This window comes from Carcharhinus amblyrhynchos, chromosome 8 (assembly GCF_965287045.1).
Source record: "Carcharhinus amblyrhynchos chromosome 8, sCarAmb.v2.hapA, whole genome shotgun sequence".
In the NCBI taxonomy this organism is placed as follows: domain Eukaryota; kingdom Metazoa; phylum Chordata; class Chondrichthyes; order Carcharhiniformes; family Carcharhinidae; genus Carcharhinus; species Carcharhinus amblyrhynchos.
In genome coordinates this window covers 96024556-96048354 of record NC_137331.1, presented here as the reverse complement: position 1 = coordinate 96048354, position 23799 = coordinate 96024556, and the positions used below count along the sequence as shown (strand labels likewise).

The 23799-nt window shown below is 42.1% G+C and overlaps 1 protein-coding gene across 2 annotated transcripts in view; it reads left to right on the top strand.

Moving 5' to 3' along the window:
• Nucleotides 1-23799, top strand: part of LOC145346798 (serine/threonine-protein kinase OSR1-like) — a 200711-nt gene that overhangs the window by 72640 nt on the left and 104272 nt on the right. For both annotated transcript variants that reach the window (XM_080194534.1, XM_080194535.1), the window contains exons 3-4: nucleotides 14751-14859; nucleotides 22371-22512. In XM_080194534.1, the coding sequence (XP_080050660.1) occupies nucleotides 14751-14859; nucleotides 22371-22512 (251 nt within the window). The remainder of the gene's footprint in view (nucleotides 1-14750; nucleotides 14860-22370; nucleotides 22513-23799) is intronic.

Sequence of the window (23799 nt, the reverse complement as noted above, 5' to 3'; positions counted from 1 at the left end):
CATCAATTTTTGGCGTGTAATTTGTATCTTACACTATGAAGACTGACACAATATTTGTTCAATGCTTTGGTTATTTCATGTTATTAAATCTTCATTCTCATCCTCTAAAACACCAATGTTTACCTCAGCTATTCTTTTTCATTTTATATATTGTAGAAACTTTTGCTATTTGTTTTTATATTCTGAGCTAGTTTACTCTCATCTATCTTTTCTGTCAAGCTTTTTGTATGGCTTTCTGTTGACCTTTAAAGATTTCCCAATCCTCTAGGTTCCCACTAATCTTTACTGTTTTTATCCGTTTTCTAATTTGATACCCTCCTTATTTCCTTGGATATCCATGGCTGATTATCCCTTTTCGTACAGTTCTTTCTTTTCACTGGTGTATACTTTTGCTGAGTACTGTGAAAAATTGCTTTGAAAAATCCTCCACTGTTCCTCAACTGTCCCACCATAAAGTCTTTGCTCCCAGCCTGCCTTTAGGGCAGAGCAGTAGAACATAAGAACATAAGAAATAGGAGCAGGAGTAGGCCATCTAGCCCTTCGAGCCTGCCCTGCCATTCAATAAGATCATGGCCGATCTGTCGTGGCTCAGTTCCACATTCCCGCCCTCTCCCCATAACCCTTATTCCCCTCGCTTATCAAAAACCCGTCAACCTGCATCTTAAAAATATTTAGCGAGGCAGCCTCCACCACTTCAACGGGCAGAGAATTCCAGAGATTCACCACCCTTTGAGTGAAGAAGTTCCTCCTCAACTCCGTTCTAAACCACCCCCCCTTTATCTTGAGGCTGTGCCCCCTAGTCCTGCTGTCCTTTCTGAGTCTCTCCACCTCTATCCTATCCATCCCATTCATCATCTTATATGTCTCTGCTGCTTCACAACTCCAGGGTCTTGGGTTCAATTCCTGGCATGGGTCACTGTCTATGTGGAGTTTGTCGGCGTTGGACGGGGATAAACACAGTAAAAAGTCTGACAACACCAGGTTTCAGTCCAACCGATTTATTTGATAGTAAATTCACTGGCTTTCGGGTTAGCCCCTTCGTCAGGTGAATGGAGAGTTCTGGCCTCAGACAGAGCCTCAGACTCACCAGGGACTATTCCCCAGAATCAGTTGCATTCTTGGACACACGCATCTCCATCAAGGACGGTCACCTCAGCACCTCACTGTACTGCAAGCCCACAGACAATCTCTCAATGCTCCACTTCTCCAGTTTCCACCCTAAACATGTTAAAGAAGCCATCCCCTATGGACAAGCCCTCTGTATACACAGGATTTGCTCAGATGAGGAGGATCGTGACAGACACCTCCAGACGTTGAGAGGCCCTCATAAGAACAGGATATGGCACTCGACTCATAGATCGACAATTCCGATGCGCCACAGCGAAAAACTGCACCGATCTCCTCAGAAGACAAACACAGGCACAGTGGACAGAGTACCCTTCGTCGTCCAGTATTTCTCCGGAGCGGAGAAGCTACGACATCTTCTCCGGAGTCTTCAACATATCATCGATGAAGACGAACATCTTGCCAGGGCCATCCCCACACCCCCACTTCTCGCCTTCAGACAACCATGCAACTTCAAACAGACCATTGTTCGCAGCAAACTACCCAGCCTTCAGGAGAACAGTGACCACAATACCACACAACCCTGCCACAGCAACCTCTGCAAGACATGCCGGATCATCGACATGGATGCCATCATCACACGTGAGAATACCATCCACCAGGTACATGGTAAATACTCTTGCAACTCGGCCAACATTGTCTACCTGATACGTTGCAGGAAAGGATGTCCCGAAGCATGGTACATTGGGGAGGCCATGCAGATGCTACTACAACGGATGAATGAACATCGCTTGACAATCACCAGTCAAGACTGTTCCCTTCCTGTTGGCGAACACTTCAGTGGTCATGGGCATTCAGCCTCTGACCTTCGGGTAAGCATTCTCCAAGGCGGCCTTCACGACACACGACAGCGCAGAGTCGCTGAACAGAGACTGATAGCCAAGTTCCGCACACATGAGGACGGTCTCAACAGGGATCTTGGGTTCATTTTGCACTATCTGTAACCCCTGTGACTTGCCTGGGTTTGTAAAACCTCACTCACTGTACTGTCTGGAGACAATACACATCTCTTTAACCTGTGATCAGTGCTCCTTCCACACACATTGTTAGCCACTTTAAGACTTGAACAGCAGGTTAGGTGTAAAGGTTCGCATTCTAATCAGTAATCTCTAAACTGTCTGTGCTTTATATGCTCTGTCTGAGGCCAGAACTCTCCATTCACCTGACGAAGGGGCTAACCCGAAAGCTAGTGAATTTACTATCAAATAAATCGGTTGGACTGAACCCTGGTGTTATCAGACTTTTTACTATGTGGAGTTTGCACATTCTTCTCCTGTCTGTGTGGATTTCCTCTGGGTGCTCCGGTTTCTTCCCACATTCCAAAGGTGTATGGGTTAGGTTGGCTGTGCTAAAATTGCCCCTTAGTGTCCTGAAATGCGTAGGTTAGAGGGATTAGTGAGTAAATACGTAGGGACATGGGGTACAGCCTGGATGGGATTGTGGTCAGTGCAGACTTAATGGGCCAAATGGCCTCTTTCTGCACTGTAGGGTTTCTATGATTCTTAGCCAACTCCTCCCTCATCCCATTGTAGTCTCCTTTGTTTAAGCACCACACACTTTTATGTGGGATTTTACCTTCTCACCCTCCATTTGTATTTTAAATTCAACCATACTGTGATTGCACCTTCTAAGAGGATCCCTAACTATGAGATCATTAATTATTCCTGTCTCACTACACAGGACCAGATCTAGGGTAGTTTGCTGCCTCATAGATTCCATTACATAGTGTTCGAGGAAACTGTTGAGACTACGTTCTGTGAACTCCAAGGCTGTCTTGACCGATCTGTTTGACTAATCAACATGTAGATTAAAATCCCCATGATAATTGCCATACCACTTTTACAAGCGTCAGTTATTTCTTTGTTTATTGCCTGCCCTACCTTTTGATATTATTTGGTGGCCTATAGACTATGCATATCAGTGACCTTTTCTCTTGTCTATTTCTAATTTCTACCCAAATGGGTTCAACTTTTTTCTCCATAGAACCTATCATCTCACTACCACCCTGATATAGTCCTTAAATACTACTGTGCTGCCCCAGTCTTGTTTATACCGTTTGTCCCATCGTGGGCCTCCCCCTCCAATATTCTATAGAAGATACCCCCATTGCCTCAGCACATCATCTTTTTGATTTGACTTTTTCAAGACATTGGCTGCCTTATTATCGTTCTTCCATCGAAACTTTTACATAATCCCAAATACATTGTGGAATCTGGTTTTGTTCATATCACCTGTGTGGCCACTGATTCCCAGTGAAGCAATGCCTTCAAAACCTTTTTTAATTAAAGTCTCATCCACGTTTCCAAATCCCTCTATGGTCACCTTTTTGTGAAAACTCCTCCAGTTCTACAATCCCATAGATACTTGCATTTAATTATTGGACCATTAGGCACCTGGCTTTTGGTTGCCAAGGTCCATTAATTCCAAGCTCTTGAATTCTCTCCCGAAACTACTTCACATGTCTAACACTACTTGCATTTGAGTGCTTCAGGAGACCTACCCCTTAGGTCACATGACCAAAAACTTGGTTAACTATTTCCTTGTGTGGTTCAGTGTCAAATTTTGTTTTGACATTTGACATTGTGCCTAAGGATCTTTTGCAATGTGAAGAGTACTTGCAATGGAAGTAATTGTTATATGCACCGTTGCTAGTAGAAGTAAACTTGTCCACTACTTCATCTCACTAAATCTCCTTTATCACAATGCATCAGATCACATGGCCTAGGTCACCAAAGTGCTGTACTATAGGAAGACACATAGAAGGAAAGAGGGGCAGTAACATTAGTGTTTAGGAAATAGGAAGTTGTGTGGAATAGGGCAACACAGTGGTTAGCACTGCTATCACACAATGCTAGGTATCTGAGTTCGATTCAAGCCTTGGGTGACTGGAGTCTGCACGTTCTGCTGTGTCTCTGGGTTTCGTCCGGGTGCTCTGGCTTCCCCTCTCAGTCCAAAATGTGCACGTTTGGTAGACTGGTCATGTTAAATTGCTCCTTAGTGTCCAAAGGTGTATAAATGTGAGATTACAGGGGTAGGGCAGAGAGGTTGGGCCTGGACAGGATGCTTTTTCAGGGATTGGTGTAGACTTGATGGGCCGATTGACTTCCTTTTGCATTGCAGGGATTCTAAGAAGTTTGATGGAATGTTGAGCTCTATAACTAAGGATAGGAAAGTCTGATACATGAGACATAGGAAATATCTAGGGGTGGTACAGGAAGCTGAGACTAATTGTCCAGTAGGAAAGTTTGGAAATCTTGAAAAATGGGATTGAGAGAACACACTATATGTAAAATGGTGTAGAAAACGTTAATTTAAAATATTCATTAAAGCTGTGGCAGTTTTCAAAGGGGTACATATACTAGCAAAAGCCAAATTGAGAACTGTTGCCAGTTCTTTGACCCTGGTACATGATGGAATTTAGATTTCTAGGCACAATAATCGAGGTAAAAATTTGAGATTAATTTGAATGGGATCCCATAGGGTCATTCTGAACAAATAAACTTGCTTTGCTTATTCATATCTGGTTCGTGATCTCTTTTTTTGCCAGCGCTCCTTCTGTAATTGGCGTTATCAGCATCTCTTTGAGGGAATTTCCTGTTGGGTGCTGACGCTTCCCACCAAAACAATAGATTTCTTTCTTTTGTGAATTGGTTGTTTGCTTTACTTCTAGTCCCCAAACAGAGAAATTATTTTCCTTTTGTTGTCAATTAATTGCCTGCTTATCTTTCAATGAAGTATGAGATTGTAATTTGAAATGAAATCTACGCAGTTCAACTCATTGAAAGTTTCCAAATCCTAACTGAATAATCTGTCAGTATTGAACAAGATGAAAGACTTTTACTTACTAGGTATTTTGACTCTAAATTACTTGACACCAGTCAAATGTTTAACTTGCTTGATTCAAAAGTAAATCAACTTTAAGCAAAGATCCCATTGCAGCTGTCATTTACCTTCCTTAAAAATTCTTTAAGGAAATGATGCACTAAAAATCTACTTTTTTCTAGTGTTTTTCCTTCTACATTTAACTTGCAAGTCACCATTCCTCATTATTTATCATGTGAGCAATTGTCCTGTCATGTCAAAGCTGAATTATGAAGCAATTGCCAGTGTTTTTTTACTCAGCTGCTAACCCATATTATGAAAAAGTTCCATGGGCACTGTCTACCTTCTAGTAGCTCTTCTTTTGTACCAAAAAAAGTCCATTTCTGAAGATTGATGGAAGTGCTGGCGTTTAAGTAACGATTGATTGAATTTAGATCAGAAATGTGTCAACTGTTAAGCTAGGTGATGGAGTTGGAACATGTATGCCAAAACCAGTGAGTGGAAACCAATCTACATAAATATATGTAGATATGAGCCCATTCGAGAAAAAATGCTAGGCTTTCAATGCCCTCCTCTCTCCACACCCCTCAAAAAGCTCTGCATGTGAGTAAATGAGTTGCCTGTTGGGTCAATTCATGAGACCTGCCCCCTGCTTTCACACAGCCAATGGTAGGACATTTCAAATCAAAAGGTGATAGCAGGAGTCATTGTGCTGGGGCAGACAACATCAGCATTGATTTGGAGTGAGCAGAAGTTGTAGTTGTGGATGCTCGCTGACATGCAGGTGAGATTTTGATAAGTAAAAGCTTTAAAATGTTCATCGTTGTCTTGCAGTGAGATTTGGGTGGGATTTTGGGGCTTAGTGTTATTTGCAAGTTTTCTTTACATTTCAGCTGTTGATGCTCGTTTTTATTGCCATTGCAACATTTTAAGTGAGAACAAATCTTTCACAATTTTATGGACAAATTGCTCGGCACAAAAATCAATATTCTGTTTAAGACCAGCTATCCAATAGTTATGACAGAACAGCCAGCATCATCTCCTGTCTGAATTTGGGTACATTTAACCAGTGGAGCCTGTAGAGAGCATGCATCATGCTTTTCCTGTTCATCTCCTATAATTAAAGTCCAAGCAGACTAGAACTAATTGAAGAAAGCACATTAATTATTAAAACAGGACTGCTTGCTTGGAAGGAATTATTAGATGATGTACTTGAAGAAAAGGAAGATTAACCTCAAAATATTGATGTCTCCACACTGACTATTCCTTGAATGTTACCCAAGGGATTGATAGTGTGTGAATTATTTGGGTTTTATTTAAATGAAAAAGTTTGTCTCTTGCTCCAATTTGTACGTATTATTTACATATTTGGCTTCACCTTTGTTCCTGCAGCTCAAATTGAAACATACATTTGCCTTGTTTGTTATGAGGTAAACTGTTAAAAATAAGTCCACCTTTAATATTGAAAGTGGTACAAAGCATATTTGAGAATGAGTTTGAGTTTATTTATTAGTCTCAAGTAGGCTTACATTAACACTGCAATGAAGTTACTATTGAGATCCCCTAGTTGCCACATTCCAGCGCCTGTTCGAGTACACTGAGGGAGAATTTAGCATTGCCAATGCACCTAACCAGTACTACTTTTGGACCGTGGGAGGAAACCGGTGCACCCAAAGGAAACCCCCACATAGGCAGAATGTATAGACTCTGCACAGACAGTGACCCAAGTTGGAAATTGAACCCGGGTCCCTGGTGCTGTGAGACAGTAGTGCTAACCACTGCCAACATGCCACTACCCAATGACAACCTAAAGAGAGTGCATGAAGGTAGTTCTACATGGCTGTGATGGCTCTGACAGGCGCATAATTCCTGCTGACAATTCCTGGGTTCCTACATGAATTTTCACTTGGGTAAGGGACTACCAAGTGCCTGTATTAATAGTATTGTGCTGTAACTTTTGAGAAGTGAAAGGAAAGCAAATGAAGGACAGAAGAACTGGGCTTGCTACATATTGATGCAGAATGGCAATATTGTTATTTTCCTCTAAATTTTTGAGCGAGCACAATATAACCTGAAATGAGGGAAGTTCCAGGAATATGTTCTGTCATCTGTTCATAAAGCATCTTCTGCCTTAAGGAATATGTGTAGTTTCATATTGGTTAAAAAACCTCACTCAACCACAAATGTGTAGTGCTACCACTAAGCTGTTGGGTGTCCTGCAAGATGCAGTTGATCCTCACTTAACATTCAGTAGTGCCATTTTGTTAAGTGGTGGCACATGGTGTGTTGTTTCTCCAGCATTTCAGTTGTACCATCGCTTTGAAATATTTTATACCTCTGTTATAATTCCAGGAAAAACGAAAAACAGTTTTCATACCCTAAAGAGTTTCAAAAACAGTGAGACAAATGTTACTTTGAGGGTTAAACGTTAAGGGGAAACACAGCTCTCCATTTGCTACCATCAGAACTTTTCTGTCCTTTTGAGAGCATAGTCATGATGTGGGTATGCCAGCGTTGGACTGGCGTAAACACAGTGAAAAGTCTGACAACACCAGGTTTTAGTCCAACCTATTTATTTGATAATATACTCACAAGCTTTCGGGTTAGTCCCTTCGTCAGGTGAATGGAGAGTTCTGGCCTCAGACAGAGCATATAAAGCACAGACAGTTTAGAGATTACTGATTAGAATGCGAATCTTACACCTAACCTGCTGTTCAAGACCTGAAGTGGCTGATAATGTGAGTGGAAGGAGCACTGATCACAGTTTAAAAAGATGTGTATTGTCTCCAGACAGTACAGTAAGTGAGGTTTTGCAAACCCAGGCAAGTCACGGGGGTTACAGATAGTGCGACATGAACCCAAGATCCCTGTTGAGACCGTCCTCATGTGTGCGGAACTTGGCTATCAGTCTCTGTTCAGCGACTCTGCGCTGTCGTGTGTCGTGAAGGCCGCCTTGGAGAATGCTTACCCGAAGGTCAGAGGCTGAATGCCCGTGACCACTGAAGTGGTCGCCAACAGGAAGGGAACAGTTTTGCCTGGTGACTGTCGAGCGATGTTCATTCATCCGTTGTCGTAGCGTCTGCATGGTCTCCCCAATGTACCATGCTTCGGGACATCCTTTCTTGCAACGTATCAGGTAGACAATGTTGGCCGAGTTGCAAGAGTATTTACCGTGTACCTGGTGGATGGTATTCTCACGTGTGATGATGGCATCCATGTCGATGATCCGGCATGTCTTGCAGAGGTTGCTGTGGCAGGGTTGTGTGGTATTGTGGTCACTGTTCTCCTGAAGGCTGGGTAGTTTGCTATGAACAATGAGGAGTGTCCCTGGTTCAACTGCTCCTTCTCAACCACCTCATACACCAGCTTTACAGCAAACGCCGCACCCTGGAAACTAAAATGGAATACATTTTCTCAACTTGTGCTCAGGATGCAGACCAACTGCGAAACTCTGCCAAGCAGATGAGACAAAGAAACTACACCACCTACATGCACACCAAGAATAGGAAACTAGAGAAACTCGGCATCGCCGCCAGCAACAACCAAGCCTCCCCCGGCACCACAGTAGAAAACAGCACTACCGCAGGGAGGTCTATTGTCAACTTGTCGGACTACACACTTCAACCCGATGAAATCGAAGTTCTCAGCCGAGGGCTCAATTTCTGCCCCACCACCAAAATGGACCCTATCAGTCTTGCAGCAGACACAGAGGAATTCATCAGGTGAATGAGGCTGCGGGAGTTTTTCCACAAACCCCAAGAAGCCAGCAACGAACACAATGAGACAGTCGATGAACCAGAACAGCCGACAGAGAGATCCGCAGTGCAACAGCCTAAGAGGAAGGAATCCAATTGGAGTCCTCCGGAAGGCCGCTGCCCTCGACTGGACTTGTATGCCCAAACCATCAGGAGGTGCGTTAACACCAGATTCATCAGCCGCACTCACAAGACAGCCCCAAACATCACCCAAGCACAACGCAATGCCATCCACGCTCTCAAGACAAACCGCAACATTGTCATCTAACCAGCAGACAAAGGAGGGGCCATCATCATATTGAACAGAACGGATTACTGTAAAGAAGTGTACCGACAACTAAACAATGAGGAACACTACAGACAATTACCCACAGATCCGACCAAAGAACACACTCGTCAACTCAACAATCTGATCAAGACCTTTGATCTGGACCTTCAGAGCACCCTCCGTGCTCTCATTCCACGTACTCCCCACATTGGAGATCTCTACTGCCTCCCAAAGATACACAAGGCAAACACACCTGGCTGTCCCATCGTATCGGGCAATGGAACTCTGTGTGAGAACCTCTCCGGCTACGTCGAGGGCATCCTGAAACCCATTGTACAAAGAACCCCCAGCTTTTGTCGCGACACTACGGACTTCCTACTGAAACTCAGCGCACACGGAGCAGTTGAACCAGGGACACTCCTCGTCACAATGGATGTCTCAGCGCTCTACACCAACATCCCCCACAACGATGGCATTGCTGCGACTGCCTCAGTACTCAATGCTGACAACTGCCAGTTTCCAGATGCAATTTTACAACTCATCCGCTTTATCCTGGACCACAATGTCTTCACCTTCAACAACCAGTTTTTCATCCAGACACATGGAACAGCCATGGGGACCAAATTTGCACCTCAATATGCCAACATCTTCATGCACAGGTTCGAACAAGACTTCTTCACTGCACAGAATCTTCAACCGATGCTATACACTAGATACATCGATGACATTTTCTTCCTTTGGCCTCATGGTGAACAATCACTGAAAACTATATGATGATATCAACAAATTCCACCCCACCATCAGACTCACCATGGACTATTCCCCAGAATCAGTTGCATTCTTGGACACACGCATCTCCATTAAGGACGGTCACCTCAGCACCTCACTGTACCGCAAGCCCACAGACAATCTCACAATGCTCCACTTCTCCAGTTTCCACCCTAAACATGTTAAAGAAGCCATTCCCTATGGACAAGCCCTCCGTATACACAGGATTTGCTCAGATGAGGAGGATCGTGACAGACACCTCCAGACCCTGAAAGATGCCCTCATAAGAACAGGATATGGTGCTCAACTCATAGATCGGCAGTTCCGATGCGCCACAGCGAAAAAGCGCACCGATCTCCTCAGAAGGCAAACACGGGACACAGTGGACAGAGTACCCTTCGTTGTCCAGTACTTCCCCGGAGCGGAGAAGCTACGACATCTTCTCCGGAGTCTTCAACATATCATTGATGAAGACGAACATCTCGCCAGGGCTATCCCCACACCCCCACTTCTTGCTTTCAGACAACCACACAACCTCAAACAGACCATTGTTCGCAGCAAACTACCCAGCCTTCAGGAGAACAGTGACCACAATACCACACAACCCTGCCACAGCAACCTCTGCAAGACATGCCGGATCATCGACATGGATGCCATCATCACACGTGAGAATACCATCCACCAGGTACACGGTAAATACTCTTGCAACTCGGCCAACATTGTCTACCTGATACGTTGCAAGAAAGGATGTCCCGAAGCATGGTACATTGGGGAGACCATGCAGACGCTACGACAACGGATGAATGAACATCGCTCGACAGTCACCAGGCAAAACTGTTCCCTTCCTGTTGGCGACCACTTCAGTGGTCACGGGCATTCAGCCTCTGACCTTCGGGTAAGCATTCTCCAAGGCGGCCTTCACGACACACGACAGCGCAGAGTCGCTGAACAGAGACTGATAGCCAAGTTCCGCACACATGAGGACGGTCTCAACAGGGATCTTGGGTTCATGTCGCACTATCTGTAACCCCCGTGACTTGCCTGGGTTTGCAAAACCTCACTTACTGTACTGTCTGGAGACAATACACATCTTTTTAAACTGTGATCAGTGCTCCTTCCACTCACATTATCAGCCACTTCAGGTCTTGAACAGCAGGTTAGGTGTAAGATTCGCATTCTAATCAGTAATCTCTAAACTGTCTGTGCTTTATATGCTCTGTCTGAGGCTAGAACTCTCCATTCACCTGACGAAGGGACTAACCCGAAAGCTTGTGAGTATATTATCAAATAAATAGGTTGGACTAAAACATGGTGTTGTCAGACTTTTCACTGCATTTGAGAGCGAACGTGGCCTCAGTGACAATCTCTTCTGAAAAGTGGTATCTTTAAAGTCTTTAGTACCATTTGGTAAGAACTTTTGATAATATGAGAAGCACAGAAATGCAGTATTTGAGAATGTATTCTGGTGGTAGTTTGTTTTTTCAAAAGAGATGCAATTTAAAAATGGAAACTGGAGTAGAGACAGGTTGGCTGATTTGATGAAACATGTTATGATATATTAATAAGCCTAGCTAAACTAAGCAGATGTTTACCTAAGGCAAATTGGTAACAATGGAGGATAGAATGTCAAAGTTGCAAGTAAAGATGTTAGAAGTTCAACAGAAATAATGAGGTGTAAAATTCACTTGTGTCCTAAAAGATGAATTCACAAAATGGTGACTTCTGAGAGGGTTTGTTCAGATGGGGAAATTCAAAAGGGAAACTAGAATATCATGGGCAAGTTCACCCTATGCAACTAGCTGTTTCTGAGACTCAGCCCATAATATGAAGTTATGTCAATTCCCAACAATCTGTGCTTGAAGAAAAACCTTTTTGAGAAATTGGTTCATTTTACAAAACAGATTATTTTGTAATCTATTCTGTAAATTGAGTATGTGTCTTTATATGCTCTGTTTGTGAACAGAGCTCCCATTCACTTGATGAAGGAGCAGTGCTCTAAAAGCTTGTGGCTTGTGCTATCAAATACACCTGTTGGACTTTAACCTGTTGCTGTGAGACTTCTTACATATATTAACATAGAGGGAAAAATAATGTTTCTTGCGTGCTACATAGGCAAAACATACCATTCATAGAGAAGGAAGCAAGAGTGTGCAGAATGCAGTGTTACAGTCGGGCTAGGGTGTAGAGAAAGATCAACTTAACGCAAGGTAAGTCCATTCCAAAGTTTGACAGCAGCAGAGAGGAAACTCTTGGGTTGGTTGATACGTGACCACAGACTTTTGTGTCTTACATAAGAACATAAGAAATAGGAGCAGGAGTAGGCCATCTAGCCCTTCGAGCCTGCCCCGCCATTCAATAAGATCATGGCTGATCTGTCGTGGCTCAGTTCCACATTCCCGCCCTCTCCCCATAACCCTTAATCCCCTCTCTTATCAAAAAACCATCAACCCGCGTCTTTAAAATATTTAGCGAAGCAGCCTCCACCACTTCAATGGGCAGAGAATTCCAGAGATTCACCACCCTTTGAGTGAAGAAGTTCCTCCTCAACTCTGTTCTAAACCGCCCCCCCTTTATCTTGAGGCTGTGCCCCCTAGTCCTACTGTCCTTTCTGAGCGGGAAGAGTCTCTCCACCTCTATCCTATCCATCCCATTCTTGACCAATAAAACAGAGGAGATAATCATGTTTTTTAGCTTCTGATTGTGGATGCTGTCCAAATAAGACCTCTTCCTTGGTCTTCCCGATGATGTAATGAATCTGTGGAACTCTTTTGCAGAGGACTGTAGAGACTGGGTCATTAAGTATGTTCAGGACTGAGATAGACATCATTTTAATCAGTACGCAAATCAAAACTTAAGTGGGTAAGGTGTAAGTGTGTTCACTACCCTCGGAATGAATTCCTCCTCATCTCTCTTAAATGAGCAACTCTTTACTCCGAGAATATGTCTTCTGGTCCTAGACTCTTCCACAAGGGGAAACAACCTCTCAGCATCAACCTTGTCAAGCCCCTAAGAATCCTATATGTATCAAATAAGGTTCTCTCTCATGCTTTGTATAGCATTCAAGAAACAGTGCTTTTCACGATATGCTAGTACATGTGACAATAAGAAATCAAATCACATTTCTGAGATCCTCCTTTGAGTACTGGTGATTAGGGCCAGGACAAGATAAAGCCAAAATTTCAGCCCTTCAATGTGGTTTTGTGGAAGATAGCAAAGAAGATGTATTCATGTGCTTTATTAATTGCAGCAAGGTCCATTTAATACAGAATGCAAACTCCACCTTAACATTTTGAGTGCAAATTATTCAAGTCTTTGTCTTTCTCTATATCCATTCTTTTGAAGAAGCCCTCTCGAGTATTAACAGATCTTTCTGTTTCAGATGCTGATCACTGTGCCTTTACAAGGGGAAAAGTCTGACAACACCAGGTTTTAGTCCAACCTATTTATTTGATAATATACTCACAAGCTTTCGAGGGACACCCTCTTCTTCGAGGGTGTCCCTCGAAAGCTTGTGAGTATATTATCAAATAAATAGGTTGGACTAAAACCTGGTGTTGTCAGACTTTTTACTGTGTTTACGCCAGTCCAACGCCGGCATACCCACATCATGACCTTTACAAGGGGATCATGGTTTCTTTTTAGTAAAGAGCTCATAATTTCTGGTCATTTTACTATTTTGCCTTTTTTGCCTCAACTGAGTAACATGGGAATATTCCTCAGTAAAAGGATAATTTCACAGCATTGCATGATGTGGGAGACATTTGTTCACCTGAATCAGAAAAAACCCTATAATTCAAAAGATCATCTTGATACTGTGTAACTTTGTGAAAGATAAGCTGAAAGGTTGCCTTCATCTCTATTAATAGCGCCAGCACATTGAAATATTGGATCCACTAAAGATCTGTCCTGGACCACTTGTCATCTACCTGCTGTCCCTTGTCTTCAACTACAAATGAAATCAGCTTGTATTTGTACGCTGGTATCGAGTTTTACCTCTTTGCCTTCTACCATTCCTGTGCCTTGATGTTTATTTCAAATGAACTGCAATTTCACCCAACTAAACGTTTAAAAGACCAAATCCAGTGATTTTGTGACTTTTCTGGCTGTTCTTCTCGTCATGGCAATCTTCAGCGGATTTAGAACTGATTAGAAATCTTCTTGTCCCAAGTCTCTCGTCTGTCAAACCCTGCCTTTGCTGACCTACATTGGCTTCTCACCTTCCAACAATTGCAGTTAAAAATTCTCATCCTATTTGCACCCCTTCATGGACTCATTTCTCCCTTTCTCTGTAATCTCTATTTTGTAATCCATCCCTCCTGAGGTTCTTATTCCTTCAGCTCCATACATAGTGTATTATTCCGCCATTCACCCCACCATGCCTTCAGTGATGTAGGCCTCGTGCTCTGGAATTCTCTTGCCTTTAGTCACACTTTCCATCCTTCAACTTTTATAGCTGTTTTTAAATCTGTTTCCAAATCATCATTCCTATCTTCAGCTCCATTATCTTGATCTTATCTGCTCATAAAAAGCTCAGGTAGCATCAGTGGAGAGAGAGAAACAGTTAGCATTTCAGATGAATTGGCATTTTTCTTCAGAAATCCAAGAAACTTGAATACTCATTACAGTGCACCATCTAGTGGTCAGAGCCTGCAACTACAATGTGACAGTTGACAACAAAAATATTAACCTTTCAAAATGTTGACAGTGTGACATTAAACAGTGACAACCAGAAGTAAAGATTGCAGACAATGTGCCCTAGACTAAACTTTTCATAAGGTATAAATTTAATAATAATCATGTTAGGCATGGTAAAATAACCTTTTATTTTGAGACTCATACATCTGATTTTCAAATTTGTAAATTGAAAGGTGTTATTGGAGTAGTTATGTTAACAGATTATCCCACACAAACTTTGTAATACATCATTATTGCATTTCATATTATCTGTAGGCAGTTATTTATTTAGAAAAATATTATCAATGTCTCATTGAAACCCCATTCTCTTTCAACAGAAAGAAATTCAAGCCATGAGCCAGTGTCATCACCGGAACATAGTGTCGTATTACACCTCGTTTGTAGTAAAGGATGAACTGTGGTTGGTGATGAAGTTGCTCAGTGGTGGTGAGTGTTTACTCTAATACTTCTACAGACTGGAAGGTTCTGCCTTCAATCTCCTGTGTCTATTGAGTTACATTTATTCAAATTTTATGATGGGCTGCTTCAAATGGCCTGCATTGTTGGATTAGCGCACACAAAACCATCCCTTGATTGCTAGAGTACAGAAATTATCCCCCCCTATCTTTGAAGCAACAGAAGAATATTCCTCTATTGTTGCTGTAAAAGTCAACTTTCAGAAATGTTGATTAATTGAGATCTTAGAATTGATATTCAAAAGTCCAAAGTTAAATCGTGCGCAACACATCGGCGAATTCAGATTACAATTCGGCACTTATTTGGCCTAGTCAAAACTTCAAAGAAATTATTGATCAAGTAAGTTTTTTCTTTAGCCCTTAAGATGTGCTTTCCTATCTTGTGTCATGAGAGATATTTGGTCATGCAATAAAGTCAATATAGTGACCTATTTGTTCATGTTGTTGTTGGTGACTAAATCGACCTGTTAGCCTTAAAATATGAAATTGGACCTGGAGTAGGCCATTTGGCTTTCTCCGCTGTTCAGTAAGATGATGGCTGATCTACCAGAACATCACCTTCCTGCGCTATCCTCATCCTTTAATTCCCTTGGTATGTAAAAATCCAACTTCCTCTATTTTGAATTTACACTTCAACTGAGTATCTGCAGCTCTTTGAGCCCTGAGTGAAGAAGTTTATCTTTGCCTCAATCCTAAATGAGTGACGCCCCCTCCTCTTCCATCCTGAGACTGTAATGCTGTGGGGAACATATTTTCTCAGAATCTACCATGCATGCCTCTTAATTTTGTGTTTCAATTAGATCATCTCTCCCTTCCTAACTCCCAGGGAATTTAGACCTAGTCTATTCAATTTTTCCATGTAAGACAATTCCCCTCGCTCCATTTTCACTGCATTTCCTCCAGGGCAAGTATGCCCTTCCTTTGGTAAAGAGACTGAAGTTTCACATACCACTCCAGTGTCCTGTGCAATTGTAAGATTCCTTTTATGCTCAAATCTCACACTCAACAATTTCCACAAGGGTCAGTGCTGGGACCAAAGATTGGACTTTGGAATCAAAAAGGTAATCTGTAAATTTGAGTGACCCTGAATTGAGGGAGTAGTTAATATGTGGAGGACTCCAATAAATTACAGGAGAACATTAATATATTTGCAGAATTGTCAAAAATGCTTAACACAATGTGAGCTGGTGCATTTTAGTTGGAAGAATAGAGAAGTTACTTATTACTAGGGAGATGCAAGTCTTGGAGTGGTAGATGTACAAAGGGATCTCAGTACAAATCCACCAAACGTGAAAAGTTGTGCCACAGGTTATCAAGATTATTTTTTTTTAAAGTTCAACTTTGTTTCCACTGAGAGAGGATTGAAAAGTTATGCTAAACTTGTATCAAACTGTGATTAGACCACACCTGGAGTACTGTCTGCAGTCTTAGTTACCATACCAGAAAAAGAGCATTGGTGGTGCTGGAGAGGGTGAAGAGAAGATTTGCATGGATAATGCCAGAAATACGGGGTATCCATTATCAGGAAAGAATTAACCAATTGCTTGGGGGAAGGAGGCTGAGGGCGACCCAAGTGTAGTTGTGACCATCAAGGGCAGATTATCTCTGCTCATTTCTTCATAGAACACTACACAAACAAGTTGCGCCGATCATATCCATACCTACCAGGCCTATCTATAACTGTCAGTCCCATTAGATCCCATGTACTCATCCAGAAGTCTCTTAAAAGACCCCAGCGAGTTCGCTTTTACCACCACCGATGGCAGCTGATTTCACTCACTCACCACCCTCTGAGTTTAAAATTTACCCCTGACATCTCTGTACCTACTCCCCAGCACCTTTAAACCTGTGTCGCCTCGTAGCGACCATTTCAGCCCTGGGAAATAGCCTCCGAGAATCCACCCTATTCATGTTGTGCACTTTCCTCTTGTCACTTGAATTTTCATCTTGCGTGAATATTGAGCAATCTGATTCAGGAAAAGAAGACGCAAGGTGGTTTTCCATTGACTTCCTCATTCTAAAAGAAATTAAGGATCCTCTTCCCAAAACACCCTCTGCACGTAAGCAGTTGTTGTCCCTCATTGTTCTAGCTCTTCTTCCACCATCTGGGGCAAGTAACCTTCTTCCACCTGGGTCTGGGGCAAGTAACAAAAGGAGAGGATTGACCTCATGAGGTCGCAAATGATCGTGCTACCCAGGGTGGCCTAACGGATCCTTAAAATTTTAAAGGTTTAGTAGCACGTAGACAGAAGTTTCTTCTAAGGGGAAGATGTCATCAATACAAGCTAATTACCAATAAGTTCAATAGGGAATTTGGAAGAAACTTCTTGACCCGATGAGTGGCGAGAATGTGGAAGTTGCTACTACAGAGATTGTTGAAGTGAATAATGTAGATGTGTTTAAGGGGAAACTAGATGTGCATTTGAGAGGAAACAGAGGGTCACAACAATAGATTTAGATGAGTTGTACTTTTCTACTTTCCCTTTAAGTGGTTCTATACTATTTGCCTCAGCTACTCCATGTGGTAGTAAGTTACACATGCTAAATACTTGCTGGATAAATAAGTTTCTCCTGATTCCTTATTGAATTTATTAGTAACTGTCTTGTATTTATGACCCCTATTTTTAGAGACTGCTCTTAATAGATCCATTGAGAGAGATTCCACAAGATGAATGCACCCTCCATGGCTCGAGGAGGAAGTACTTATCAAATTGAAAGGAAAGGCAGTTCATGGGATAAGCTTCAGTTATGTGGATAGATTTGAGAAGTTGGGGCTGCCTTCTTGGAGATGGTTGCAAAATTTTACAGATATTCAAAATTGAGGAATTTGGATCAGTAAATTGGGAAGCAACCTTCCCTTTGGTGGAAGGATCAAGAATGAGAGGGCACAATTTAAGGGAATTGGCAAAAGAAACAAATAAGACATGATGAACTTTTTCACAATGAATGGCTGGGATCTGGAATGTGCTGCCTGAGTTTGTGGTGGAAACAATTTCAATCAAGGCATTCGAGAGGTAACTGAATTATCGAAAAATGAAGAATTGGCAGGGCTATATGGGGAGAAGGCAAGGAAATGGCAGTCGCTGAATTGCTTGTTTGGAGAGCCACCACCTGTGCTTTAAGAATTCTGTGAAAGATGGGAAAAGGCTTCAGTGGAGCATTAATGTTTGTGTGGTTGGGCTGAATATCCTGTTTTGGTGCCATATATCCGAAGTTTAGAAATAAACATTAAAATACAAGTCATGCAGGGGATTTGTTGCCATTTAGTCCCATTATTTTTTCTAGTGCTATTTGTTAGCTTGTACTGATTTATTTAAGTTTCTCATTTTCAGTAGGTCTTTCTTCGTGTTTCCGAAATGTTTTATGTGCCTAATCTCCAGATTTGCACTCTACTCTGCATTACAAATTCTTTTGGGGGCCTAGAAAAGTTTTCACTATTTTTTGTCTCTCGTTTTTGATGTTTCTTAGCTCCACCTAAACTGAGTGTACTTGTTGGTTTTGTAAACACCTAAACATAGAAAATAGGAGCAGGGATAGGCTATTTGACCCTTTGAACCTGCTCCAGCATTCATAATGATCATGGCTGATCCTCTATTTCAACACCATACTCTTGCACTCTCCCCATTCTCCTCGATACCTTTAGAGTCTAGAAATCTATCTATTTCCTTATTCAATGTGTTCAGTGACTTAGTCTCCAAAACTATGGTAGAGATTTCTACAGGTTCACCACCCTCTGAAGAAATTTCTCCTTTCTCAGTCCTAAATGGCCTACCCCATATCTTGAAACTGCCACCCCTTTGTTCCAGGCCTTCTCCCAACCCACCCTCATGAAGAAACCACAGTCCTGCATTTAGCATTCCAGTGTGTCCAGCCCTATCAGAATTTTATATACTTCAACTAGATCCCAACTCATTCTCCTAAATTCAAGTCCAGTCAACCCAACTCCTCTTGACATGACAATCCTGTCGTCCCAGGAATCAGTCCGGTGAACCTTTGCTGCACTGCCTCTGTAGCAAGTATATCCTTTCTTAGATGAGGAGACCAAAACTACCCCAGGTGTGGTCTTGCCAAGGCCTTGTACATCTGCAATCCGACATCCTTGCTGTTGTATGCAAGTCTTTTTTTGCAATGAAGGCCAACATGCTATTTGCCTTCCTAACTGCTTGTTGTACTTGCATGCTTGCTTTCAATGACTGGTGTTCTAGGAGACCCAGTCTCTTTTGTACGTTAAAATTTCTCAATCTATCATTTAAATAACACTCTGACATTCTGTTTGTGTCCAAAATGGATAACTTCACATTTATCCATGTTAAACTGCATCTGCCATGTATCTGCCCACTTGCCCAACTTGCCTAAATCACCTCGAAGCTTCAATGTCCTGCTCACCACTCATTCCCACCAGATTTTGTGTGCAGTAAGAAGTCTCAACACCAAGTTAAAGTCCAACAGATTTATTTGGAATCATAATCTTTTGATGTGCTGCTCTTTCGGGTGAGTGGAGAGGTAGGTTCAAAAACACGACATACATAGACAAATTCACATCACTTTAACCTGTGATTATCCCCCTCTCTACTCGCACTGTCTATACCTGCAAAGACTTGCATTCCAGCCATTTTTTACATTCCAATCTAATTATCTTGCAAATGTGTCTTTGCCTATATATGCTGTGTTTATGAACCTACCTCTCCACTCACCTGATGGAGGAGTAGTGCTCCAAGCTGGTGATTCCAAATAAACCTGTTGGACTTTAACCTGGTGTTATGAGACTATTTATTGTGCCCACCCCAGTCCAACGCCGGCATCTCCACATCAGGTTTTGTGCTGTCAGCAAACGTGGAAATATTACTTTTGGTTCCCTAATCCATAAGCACATATGAATTAGGAGCAGGAGTAGGCTATCTGGCCCGTTGAGCCTGCTCTGCCGTTCAATAAGTTCATGGCTGATGTTTTTGTGGAACCAGCTCCATTTATCCGCTTGCTCACCATAACCCTTCCTTTACTGTTCAAAAATCGATCCATCTTTGCCTTAAAAACATTCAATGAGGTAGCCTCAACTGCTTTATTGGTAGGGCATGCCACATATTCACAACCTTTTGGGTGAAGAAGCTCCTCTTCAACTCTCCTAAATCTGCTCCCCCTTATTTTGTGACTATGCCCTCGAATTCTGGTTTCACCCGGCAATGGAAACAACCTCCCTGCTTCTATCTTTTCTACTCCCTTCATAATTTTGTCTTTCTGCAAGATCTTCACTCATTCTTCTAAATTCCAATGAGTGTAGTTTCACTCTACTCAGTCTCTCCTCATAAACCAACACTAAACTCCAGAAGCAACCTAGTGAATCTCCTCCGCACCCACTCCAGTGCCAGTACGTCCTTTCTCTACTAAAAAGATCAAACAGTACTCCAGGCATGGCCTCACCAGCACCCTATACAGCTGCAAAATGACCTCCCTGTTTTTAGACTCCATCACTCTAGCAATGATGGACAAAATTCTGTTTGCCTTAATTACCTGCTGCACCTGCAAACCAACTTCTTGTGATTCATGCACAAGGACACCACGTCCCTCTGCACAGCAGCATGCTGCAATTTTTTATCATTTAAATAATCTATTTTGCTGTTATTACCAAAATGGATGACCTCACATTTACCAATATTGTACTCCGCCTGCCAGACACCTGCCCACTCAAGCTATCTATATCCCTCTGCAAATTTTCAGTGTCCTCTGCACACTTTACTCTACCACTAATCTTAGTGTCATCTGTGCATTTTGACACACTACACTGATCCCCAATTCCAACTTACCTATGTAAATTGTAAACAATTGCAGTCTCAACACTGATCCCTGAGGCATACTACTCGACACTGTTTGCCAACCAAAAAAAACACCCATTTTTTTCCCCACGCTTTGCTTCCTGTTAGCTAACCAATCCTCTATCCATGCTAATACATTATCCGTAACAGCATGCACCTTTTATCTTGGTGCAGCATCTTCTGGAAATCCAGATACACTGCATCCACCAGTTCCCCATTGTCCACCATGTTGGTAATGTAGTCAAGAATTCCAGTAAATTAGTTAAGTATGACCTGCCTTTCATGAACCTCTGCTGCATCTGCTCAATGGGACAATTTCTATCCCGATGTCTGCTATTTCTTCCTTGATGATGCATTCAAGCATTTTTCCCAATATAGAAATTAGGCTAACAGGCCTATTGTTACTATCCTTTTGTCTACCCCTTTTTTTTAAACAGTAGTGTCACATTTGCTGTTTTCCAATCTGCCGGAATCACGCAAAAATCCAGTGAAATTTGGTAAATTACCACTAGTGCATTTGCTATTTCTCCCGCCATCTCTTTTAGTACACTGGGATGCATTCCATCAGGACCAGGAGCCCTGTCTACCTTTGGCTCCATTACTTGCCCAGCACTACTACTTTAGTGATAACGATCGTTTAAGTCCTCACTTGCCATAGCTGCCTTGTCATCTAAACCCTTGATACATATTGTAAAGCAATGATCCCTGTTGGACGCCACTAGTTGCTGCCTGTCACTTGAAAAAGGCTCATTTATTTCTACTTTGTTTCCTGTCTAATAACCAATTCTCAATCCATGGCAATATATTGGCCATAATCCTATATGCTTTAATTTTGCGCACTAAAATCTTTTGTGCAACTTTATCAAAAATGAAAACCCAAATACCGCCAAATCCACAGGCTCACCCTTATCAATTCTACTCAATACGATTTCAAAAAACTCCAGTGAGTTTGTCAAACACTACTTCCTTCCCTTTTATAAATCCATTTTGACTTGTCTAATCCTGCTGATGGTTTCTAAGTGTCTTGTTACAATGAACTCGAGTGTTTTCCCTACTAATGTTAGGCTAATCGGTCTGTAAGTGTTTTCTCTCACCCTTTTTCCAAATATTGTTATATTTGTCACCCTCTAATCTTCTGGGACTATATCAGAATCTACAGAATTTTGGAAGATGACATCCGTGGTGTCCACTACTTCCATGGCCACCTCCTTTTGTACCCTGAGGGATAGATTATCACTCCTTAGGAATTTATTGGCTTTCAGTCCCATTCTCCAGCATGATTTTTCTTGTAATTTCCTTCAATTTCTTCTTCTCACTCTTGAATCTTAAACATTTCTTCCTCCATTTTCTGAATTAAGGTCCTTTCCACTGCCTTTAACCCATTCTTTTATTTTCAGTGCTGTCCCTTGCTGTGTCTCTTCTACAAGTTAAGTATCCTGGAATATTTGTATCCAACATTGGCTATTTAGCCAATTAAAGCCAAGGTTGCTTTTAGTCTGTCTTTTTGAAGCTGGGTGAATTGTTTCTAGTTTATGTAACCCAGTTGCTATCACTGAGGGCAAAAAAAACGAAGGAAATAATTATTGCTTCATAAACACTTTGATAAGGATTAGCCCAGTTTAGTGATTGAAGAATTTAAACAAGTGTCTTGATGCCTTTTCTTTCATTCCAGGATCTGTACTCGATATCATTAAGCACGTAGTGGCAAGAGGGGATCACAAGAATGGTGTTTTGGAGGAAGCAGTTATAGCCACTATTCTGAAAGAAGTACTGGAGGGACTTGATTACCTGCATAAAAATGGGCAGATTCACAGGTAAGCCCAATTTGATGTGGTCTAATATCATAGCACAGCATAGCTATTGAAGATCTATGATTCAGCAGCTCTTCAGAGATGTGTAAACTTCATATTTGCTGTAATAGAATGTTTCCAGCAGCGTATGTAATGGATCCTCTAAAGTCACCAAAGGTAATATTGCTATCTCACTTTGAAAATTACGTGGATGAAATCTTCCTGGTCCTGCGGAGGGAGGGTCCGGTAGCAAAATCTCATGTTGGTTCAGTTTGCTGATGTGTTCGTGACTCAGCGATTTTGCAAGATAGGCTTCATAAATGCCAGTTAAAGATAAGTTTGTACTGGTGGGATCTTCCCAGCAGTGGACACATCTTGTGCTGAAACTGAAGCCAGGCAAGTACCTGGAGGTGATCTCACAGTGGCAGGCCAAAGTTACCAGTGATGCCTCATTCAGTTTCCCTCATTCCAACTCTCTGGGGCTAGGGATGCTAGATGGCCTGTTACCCTTGGCTTTCCACACTGAAGACTTGACATAGCCAGGGTGTAGAGAAAGGTCATCTTAATACAAGGTAGGTCCATTCGGCAGTCTGAATGCAGCAGGAAAGAAACTGTTCTTGAGTCAGTTGGTACATGACCTCAAACTTTTATATCTTTTTCCCAATGGAAAAAGGTGGAAGAGAGTATGTCTGGGGTGCGTGGGGCCCTTAATCATGCTGGCTGCTTTTCCCAGGCAGTAGGAAATATAGACCATCAGTGGATGGGAGGCTGGTTTGAGTGATGGACTGGACTACATTCAAAATCCTTTGTAGTTTCTTACAGTCTTGGGCAGAGTTAAGGAGCATACCAAGCCAAGATACATCCAGAAAGGATGCTTTCTATGGTGCATCTGTAAAAATTGGTGAGCATTGTAGCGGGCATGCTGAATTTCCTTAGCCTCTCATCTACTTTGGCAGCATCCTCTTCTGGTGGCATTCCTTCCTGTCAGCCTGCCTGCCTTCCCTAAATAGGCAGGTCTTCAAGATGCAGCCTGTTAATTGGCATTGTCAAGGTTGAGAGCCATAAATAGTTTTGATTCTGAAAAACCTGATAAGAGGAGATTCTGTTCTAAATCAATACTCCATTTTCAATAGCTTGAAAAAGTTGCAAAACCTTTTTTCGCTCTTGCCATCTCTTCCTGTCTGTTGCCTTTGTTTCTGTTTGTTCAGCATTTGCATTTTAAATGCCAGGCTTGTATCTCCAAATCACAGTCTTGATTTCCCTTTATCTTCTGTGTACTCCAAGAACGAACAAGGTCCACAGAATGTGTCA